Below are 9,116 nucleotides of genomic sequence, written 5' to 3'. Positions count from 1 at the left end.
TGCTCTTCAGTGGCTGGAGCCCTGTGCCTGCTTTGAGGCCGGGAGGCTGGCTTGTGAGGGGATTTCACACCAGTGCAGCTCAGTCTGAGTGCTGCACTGTGCTAATCCCAGCTATGTGGCTTCTGGGTTAGTTTGCCTGTCTGCAGGATAACTGCAAAGTTTTCACTAAAGGCTTCGCATGCCATTAAGTAAAGACAGGAATTTCCACCTCTTGGTGTGGAAGACTTAGGTGGTCTCTGTGCAACTTTGTTCTCCTGAAGCTTCAAACAGCTGTAAACTCTGCATTTGAGGTGGTTTTTTTTTTTTTGTATGATTCACCTAAGTGATTGTTGCTGGGGTTATCTGCTTGGCTAAGTGTAGTTGGGGTGGGTTGTGTCGTGGCAAAGGCCAACGTCCACATGTTTTTGGCACTTGATTTGTGCGTGTAAGCGAATGTAGCAGGATTCCTTGTGCTGAGCTGCCCTCTGCTTCTTTCCCATCAGTTATGTCAATTGGAAAGCTTGTCTGTTTATAAGGAGCTGATGGAAGGGCAGCAAAGGATTGTTGCTATGCAACTAACTAGCATCCTCATTGTGAGGCAGGTTACTTCCAGCTGGTATTAAAACTGACTTCTTGTCCTTTAAGTTATAAGACAAGACAAGCTGTGTAATACTGTGGTTGGATTGGGGTGTCTTCAGCTTTGAAATGGAGCTGGGCTTACAGACCTACATTTTAAAACAGTTTGTCACTTTCCACAGAACTGAATCCTACTTCGTCAAAATGTGGTTGTAAAAGAGTTTTATTCACCCATTTATTTAAAAATGTTTTCATATATGTAGTGTAAATTGTGTGTGTGTATATTTACATGCGGACCTTGATACCAAAACATGTACAGTAATGTAATTGGAAAGGCATTTTTACTCTACGTAAAGAGCAAATCCTGCTGTCCTCAAAGACAATAGAGTAGGAAACTTCCTTTACATTAGGTGTGATGTTAATCTATCACTCATTACCAGTGTGATATTTGTACAAGATGTTCATACAGTAGTTGCAGAGGAGAAAAAAAGGAAAGTCTGTAAGGTAGAGCATTATCCTGTGGGGGCAACAGAAGGGGGTTTTTATTAACACTTATTTCACTTAAGCAGAAAAATAGCTTTGGGTTTGGGTGCTACCTGTGAAACTTTAGGTAAACACTGATTTGTTGGTTTGGTGGTTGTTGTTTTGGTTATTGTAGGGTTTTTTTGGTTTTTTTTTTTTTAGGCACCAGTGCCTGCGAATGGAGATTCTCTTTCCCCAGAAGGTATGTTTTTCCCCGCATGCCATGAAATTTCTTTGTTTGCTTTAAAAATTGACATGAAAACTGCTGTGTTGGAAAAAGGTGTTTCTGTGCACATGAGAATGATAATAGTTATATTCTGTCAGACTGTAATGCCTGTCCCCTGTTAAATAGAACATGGGCAGAAATTCACGGATGGTTTGTGGGAGAAGATTGGTTTGGAGTATGAGTGAAAGTGCAGTCCACATAAAAAGATGAGAAGACTAAATTTTTCTGTCACTGATCATGGAAGGCAGATGCATAACATCTACCCTTTTTAAAGAAGAAAAGTTGCTTTGCCTTAGCTTTTGTCATTCCTCACAGAGGCTAACTAACCAAGTTAACAGCCCCCTTTCCTAAAAGTGACATAACCATTCTTAGTTTTCAAGTGTAACCTCTAAAGACAAAATTCTCTCTTCCACTGTTGCAAATGTTTTTCATGTTAACAGAACATGTGGTTTTTGACAAGAAATAAGAATGCATCCTACATTTTCATTTTTGTTAACTGCTTTAAAAAAAAGGTTTTTCTACTGGCAGGAACTGTAGACAAGACATACGTGCTTTTTGAGATGGAGGGAGTTACAGAAACATTGAGAGAAACTTGGTCATGAGTCAGATTCCAGATAGTTTGCAAAGTAACATCTGTGTAGTCCGTGTCATGGGAAAGCTAGTTGAATTCTGTTTGCCCTTGTATGGTATGCCAATAAATAGCATTTATTTACTGAAGTATTACATCTCAGACCTCTGACAGACAACTGAACATAATCTGCCTGAGCTTTGATGTTTTCCAGGGCTGATCATGTCAGTGTTACAACTTGTTGCGGGATTGTTTCAGCCAAACTGTTAAAGTGAACAGATACTATTTTGAGGCTGTACTTTACGTAGGATGCAGATAGAGCTCACCCAGAAGTATTTTTATGAGAAGGGAGATTGTTGCTTTTTCAAGTGTTTGTGTCTAGCTAGTTGTATAGAACTAATGTCATTCTTGATGTGTATTTTTTTTTTTTGTTTTAGTTGATGCCTGGCACTTTTTTCCCAAGTGATCGTCAAAGTTCTGAAGCTGCATCATCAAATCTTAAAGTCATCCCTTTTTTGAAGACAGGCAAAAGCACTAACTGTTGGGTTCCTGTCGAAACATCTTTTCAGCTTGTGTAAACTTTCTCTGATGTAAATAAACACTGACATTATAAAATAAACGTTTCCTTTCTGTGTCTTCCTTTGCGCAGGATGGAGCAGAGCGAAGAGGAGGACTTGCTTGTTGTTTCTGTATCTCAGAACTGCAGAATTGCTGTTATCCACCCATGAAGGGTAGTCAGATGAGATGGGAGATAAGGTGTCTTTAACCTTGTTCTCCAGGTTTTGGAATAATCAAGCCATCAGGTGCATAGAAGATTCTGTTAATTTGTATCTTAGGGTTTGTCTGGCCACCCTGACCGTAATCTTTGTCAAACAGACAAAAGCTTAGCAGCTTACCATGTTCTTTATTATGCGACTGTGTGATGTTTCATGAGTTGTATTCATTTTGTGCCCAATTGCCTTTGCACGCTTCGTAGAGTTATGAGCAGAGCATACTTGCTTTAAAAAAACAAATACAGCTTCACTCCAAAGTTATTCAACTAGAAAGGGCTAATGCCATAACAACTGAAGTAAGGATGTACGTGTGCTCTTTACTACATCCTGTTTTGATAACGCGTGTGTTTCGTGACACAAGTAGAACTTTCCTTATGGAAAGCTTCCATTTTTAGAATTGTGTATGCCTAAAAGCTTTTGATAGTTCCTCATTTGGTGAGACAAGATTAGTAAGATGCATAGAAATGGGCTTCCTGCTTTCGTGGTAAAAATATCTGCCGTTTTTTTCTACTGCAGGATAATATTTTGACTGTACCCACGGTGTTCATTAAAAACAAAATCAGAAAAAGCCATCTGTTAAGTAGAAAGAGAGGAAATGATAATATAGACAGCTTTATTCAGCTTGTTCCTGAGACCAAAGGTGAGCATCTTCTGCTTTGTATGATGACTGAAACAAAAGTTTAATATTGCCAACATACGGTAGAAATGGAAGTTGAACAACTGAAGAAGTTAGACTGTGGCTTGCCATAGAGGACTAACATTTTCTTGCAAAGAATAAGTTATTAATAAGAAAGCTTTAGTCTTTGGGAATGTTTCTTTAACCTTAAGAGATGATTTTCCTGGTTTAGAGACTTTCCTCTAGAATATTGTCTAGTGTATAAGCACCACTCACTTGGGAGATCTGTTTGGGTCTCATCAATGAAGAGTGATGGAGTTCTCCCATCTGCATGGAGTGTTCCATTGTTTTATACACAGAGTTTAGGTGTGATATGAAAAATGCAATGTAAACCTCAGATATTAAGGACTACTTTTTCCGTTTTTTTTTAAGTCAGGAGGTATATTACATCCAACATACATTTACAGTACTGATTTTGCATACTTTGTTTTGTACTTTAGCATTCTGCGTACGTGTGGCATTATACCTAGAGATATGCCCTTTTTAAAAAAAAAAAATGGATTCCCTGGTGTCTTGAGTTCATGTGCAGCCTCTCAGTATGAGATTAGTCTGTTTAGAGGTGAGTGCTCATAGCGTGCAGCACAGCTGCTGTGTTTACCTAGGAGGCATACTGTTCTGTAAAAGTGCTTAGGGACACCGGGACAATGAAGGGAACTGTGAGAAATCAAATTACCTTCCCTCTACAGTGGTCACTGCTGCCCTTCTTTTGACTTTTTTTTTTGAGACAGATTGAACAACTGTACACGTATGAGAACCAAGTATTGATTACAAACATACCCATGTTGAACTATCAAGAGTAGGTCAGAAGTTAATTCATTTTTACTTCAAGTAATTTATTACTGTATTGATGGCATGTGGTTAGGAATTCAGAAGGACAAATAAATTTCTAGATCGTATTAGATTTTGTGCAGTAAAATAAAAAAACGGTACTTGGGAAAGCTGAAAATGGAAGCTACTGGAAATGCCTAACACAAATTTGAAAATGTTAAAATATTTCTTACATGTAGAGTATATAAAGAGATGACACTCTTGTCTTCAGACTACTTTTTTTCCCAAGTGGGATAAAAAGATGTACTGTTATGTGTACCGTGCTGCTAAAATGTACTGAATGCTACTGACGTGCATTTCAGAAATGAAATAGCTGTGGAGAGATTGTCTGCTAATAAGAGTGTTAGGGAGGTGGGACAGAGAAACTAGAATATGCGTTTTCAGATTTCTTCAGGAAAAACAGGTCTGTGCAATAAACACATTTTTTAATTTTATTTTGGCTTTTTTTCACAGGCTGGGTCTTCTGTTTGTCTGTATTTATATGCCTATATTGTTGTATTTAGAATTGGTTTCATTGTATTGGGAAGCTTAGAGAGCAGTGTCCGCTTCTTCATAGTTTTATGAAAAGAACCTTTTTATCTGATACTTCCTGGAAAGATTCATTAACGAGAAATAAATACCTTCCTTCCCCACCCCCGGAAATAAATTCATCGTATATGATACTCATAGGCATTATTTAAAGGATAACTGCATCTGACTTTCCTCTTTTTGTCTGTTTTTGAGAGAAAGGAGAGGATAAATTTCCCCCTCTCCCCCCACCCCCACTGTTGTGATGGTGAAGGTTCTTCTTACACATGTAAAACATTAGCTGCTGCTCGAAGTAGTTCCTTTTACTGACATTGAGTCCACAGTTCAGTCCTGCCATTTGAAAATGGGATTGGAGTTTTCCTTACGTGGAAATAATATTCATTATTCTTTAAAGTGTAAAAGAGTTGTGAACATAGTATGCTATTGTTGCTGTTAAGATGTTATTTTCATGCTGTTGGTAACAATGGATATCCTCTGAAAACCCCCAAAAGAATAAAAAGTAACTCCGAAGTATTGGGGAGAACTTTTCACAGATGTTATTCAAGGAATGCCTTACCATAACATGCCTCTGGCTGCCACTTGTATTACCACTTGAGAGCTAGAGCATGGCGCAGTCCTAAACTGACTGAAGTAGTATTTCACGCTTCACTTTGCTTTTACTGGGGTCAAACATTTTAAAATGGGTTGTAGTTCAACTTTACTCCAGTTAAAATGCAAAAACAGGGTGCAAATTTTTTTTTCTGCCCTTGCTGTAAAGCTAAAGGTGATTTCTTACCAGATTTGATAACCTGGATTCCATCCCCTGAGGACAGGAATTTAGAGAACAAAGGTGTGAAAAGTTAGCTGGAAGAGAACAGAAAGAATGGAAGACAGATCTAGGTAGTTCTGGCAAATAGAAGTAATGACTAGAACATTAAATAGTTACTGAAATGCTTTAAGCTAGTTTTGCCTAATATGGCAGCAATACGTAACAAAGCTGACTCAAGAGGTCAATAAGATGCATTTGCCAAGAAAGAACAATGTTCACCCACCACACAGAAGTTGGAGTTGCGTCCCCAAAGTGCCTGGAAATAGAATTTAATTTCTGGTCTCCCAAGTGGGGGAAAATAATGGAAAGCAGCAGTTGTTTTGTGGTTGGCTTGACTTTCTGGGAGTCTTTTGGATTGTGCCGAGATGACCTGGGTGCTCAGCAGTGTTGGCTGACCCACACACAGTCTTTGATTTCTCACAGCTTACTGTTCTGTGCAGTAGGTTGCTGGATGTGTAGAGTGCTCTATTGAATCTACAGATGAGATCTAGAGGGTAGACCCAAAAAAGCCAAGCTCACTGCAGTAAATTGTCACTTTGTGATTGTTGGTTTTGGCGGATTAGTTCATTGTCAATTTTTGTGGCAGAAGCTTTTAAGTGTTCTGGAGCTACGGGTAAATTGAGATAGTGCTGCATGTTTTCTCTTGTTCTTGATCTGTGAAGTTCCAACTGAATCTTATCAATGATTCAGTACACTTAAGTCAGAAGTAAGATTTTTGTTGATCATTTGGTCTACTGTAAGAGTCAAAAATGGCTTTCCCTTTGTAAGTGAAAATGCAGAAACCAAGAATTGCACTATTTTGTGCATGAAGAACATGCCTGTGACAGAACAATGCTGCCCATTAGCTTTTCCCTTAGAACATCCTCATAAAGCTGCTAGATTCCTCACTGTTGTCACCAAGTTTAATACAGACCTTTTTGTTTATTACCTGTGGAAGAATAATACTTGCATTACCTGGATATTGCAGCACTTCCACACATTTCTGGGTTCAGCTGCACTCCTTGTGGTTTGCTCCTGCATATGCATTAATGCTTGCCTGGGAATTAAGGGGTTTTTTTCAGACCTGAAGATTGGGTTTTCTAAGCAATGTTCAGTGCTGGATGGTCCTGTACGCTTCTCTGTCAGGATGAAGCTAGTAAGCGTAGCCATTGAAATGGCTGCACTTTGTGGCTGTTACTCACTTATTGGCCTTATACTCACTTATTGGTGTGTTTGTCAGGACACAGGTAGCGGAATGTTATGAAACTGGTTTGGCTCCTCTTGTGTCCGACTGCTCTGTGCTGCTGTTTTATCAACTACAGGATTGGGGTTTTTCTCAAGCATTTTGTATTTCACATTTTAGATGCACTGAAGAGTAAACATCTGCCTTGTGTCAAGAGTCCTGGGTTGGAATACAAGGAATTACCTTTAAATTCTGCTTTTCTTTACCTTGTGGGCTTGGGCAGACCACGTAATCTTAAGGCTACTTGTAAAATGGGTAGAAAAGTTTCTTCTGTGAGTGGTCTGATTTCTACCAAACAGAGACCTGACATTTCCCCAACACGGAGAGGGAACTCTTTCCAGTCTGTAGGATACATTCAGCTTTCTTGACAGTGAGGTTAGCTATACTGACAGGCTTTCTGGAGGGCTTCACTGACGATGCAGGCTTTGCCATAGACTGATCTGCCTCAGGGTTGTCTGATGGCATAATTATCTTAAGAGTATAAAGTGTGTTAATGGTAGTGAAAGTTCAAGGTGTAAATTGGCATCTTCATCCTTGTGAGTTCTGCAGTAGGCTGGACTCGATTCTTAAGCAGGTTTTTAAGTCCCCTAATGGCCTATGCATGGTGTTTCTGGAGTGCAGAAAAGTGATTTCATGACCACCTGGGAGTTCTCAGCATTTTAACTCTAAGTCACAGGAGGCCTGGAAACAAAGCTGGTTTAAGAGTCAAAGTGTAAATACCCTGCTAGTTTCTGCTGTTTAGAAGACCTACTGTGTGGTAAAAAAAAAAATCATCTAGCTAAGTGGCATTCGGCAGCCTGCTCTCCCTGGAGGGCTGGGATGAGTAGCAGGGCAGTCATGGGAGGACAAAATTCCCCTGACAGAGTTGTTCACTGAAATTTACTTCTTGTCTCATTATTGCCTTGGTTTAACTGCATTATTTATTCCTTGTGTGTGAAGATTTGGGAGTCAAGAATTTAAAAATGCCTAGCCCTTTACTTCCATCAGTTTTCTGTCTCGGGACAAACCACATAAACCTCTCTCTCTTTGTGTCTATAAATAGGGACAGTATCTCTTTATGTTACAGTAAAGTTATGGGCATTAGTTGCTTAAAAACTGTAAACATTAAGGAAGCCTTGTTGCTAACAGATGTCTCTCTGACCTTATAGGCTGGTAGTACAAAGCTTCTGAGTGTTCAGGCAAGAGTAGTTTTGGAATCCTGTCAAAGTTTCTATAGAGCTCTGTGTGTGGAAGGGAAATCCCGCAAGAGAAAAGAAGTCAAGGTAAAGAGCAGGACAGCTGAGCAAGAGTTATTGTGAAGTCCATATGAAAAGAAAGTTATTGCTGTGCAGCTAGCTGGGAGGACAGGAAGAGAACGAGGGGACGCAAATGTGGGAAAGGGAATGGTGTCGCCTATCCTAATACAAGAAGAGATTTGAGATTGGTACTTCCGTGGACCTAAGTGTCATGAGAACATCTTTATTATCTTCAGATCATGTAAAGGTGTTGCTCCCCAATTATGATAATCTCCTTTGTAAGAGAACTTACCTGATTCACTTAGCTCTGTATCTTGAGCTGGGATGGCTTGTGGGACCTCCAACTGAAATGGAAATTTGCCTTAGATGATTCTCTTCAATTTGCACTTCTTCCAAGAAGTGACACAGTTCTTGAAAATATCATGATGATGTGCAAGCTCTTTGTTATATATGTAGTATACCTAATCTGAATCATACCAGTATGCTTATGGTCTGCCTGAAAGCCCGATGTATGCAAGTTGCACAGCATGAGATATTTTTCACTGAACGTGTGCTCTGGTGATCTCATGTAAAAACAAAAGCTATATTTTCAGAGAAAATAGGAGAAAAAGGACGGGGAGGAGTGGGGGGAGGGGAGTGCCCTTTACCACAAAGGGAATAGGCAAGTTGTATCAGTTGATGAACATAAGCAGCTCCTAAACCTTCAAGATCTTTTTCCTTTTAACTTAAAAGCCTAATCCTTTTCTAAATATAGGTATATTAAAATAAGGTGGGTAAAAATTGTTTCTTCATGACAATTAGTTGCATGGTGAATAGAGATAGCTGACTTATTTCCATTTCTCTTCTGTAATAACCAATTTTTGCTTTCTAAATGTTCAAATAGTAATTGTTCCTATTTTAAAATGTGTATTTTTAAAGTCTTCATTTTGAAACAATGTTGCACAGAAGTCTTCTGACCCATCAAATGATACAGGGTATTCATAAAAATGAAATGCTCATTTGGTATAACAACTAAGAAGCTATTTTAAAGGTGCTATTTTCCAGAATTTGAATAATGAAAACTCATTTTGCAACCATAACCATTTTCTGCATCTATTAGAACTAGAACTTGTTGTAAACATGACCAAAGAGTATCGCAGTAGGTATGATGAAATACACATAACATCTCAAAGGCC

General features: G+C 39.0%; 1 protein-coding gene across 1 annotated transcript in view; it reads left to right on the top strand.

Annotated features, from left to right (window-relative positions):
- The window catches only part of PPA2 (pyrophosphatase (inorganic) 2), a 24,787-nt gene extending 22,305 nt beyond the window's left edge, over nucleotides 1-2,482 (top strand). Inside the window, exons 8-9 of the mRNA XM_010136358.1 lie at nucleotides 1,240-1,279; nucleotides 2,309-2,482. Of these exons, the coding sequence (XP_010134660.1) occupies nucleotides 1,240-1,279; nucleotides 2,309-2,337 (69 nt within the window). The 3' untranslated portion in view covers nucleotides 2,338-2,482. The remainder of the gene's footprint in view (nucleotides 1-1,239; nucleotides 1,280-2,308) is intronic.
- Nucleotides 2,483-9,116: the final 6,634 nt, after the last annotated feature.

This window comes from Buceros rhinoceros, unplaced genomic scaffold, assembly GCF_000710305.1.
Source record: "Buceros rhinoceros silvestris isolate BGI_N320 unplaced genomic scaffold, ASM71030v1 scaffold12475, whole genome shotgun sequence".
NCBI lineage: Eukaryota > Metazoa > Chordata > Aves > Bucerotiformes > Bucerotidae > Buceros > Buceros rhinoceros.
This window is presented reverse-complemented; position numbering and strand designations above follow the sequence as displayed.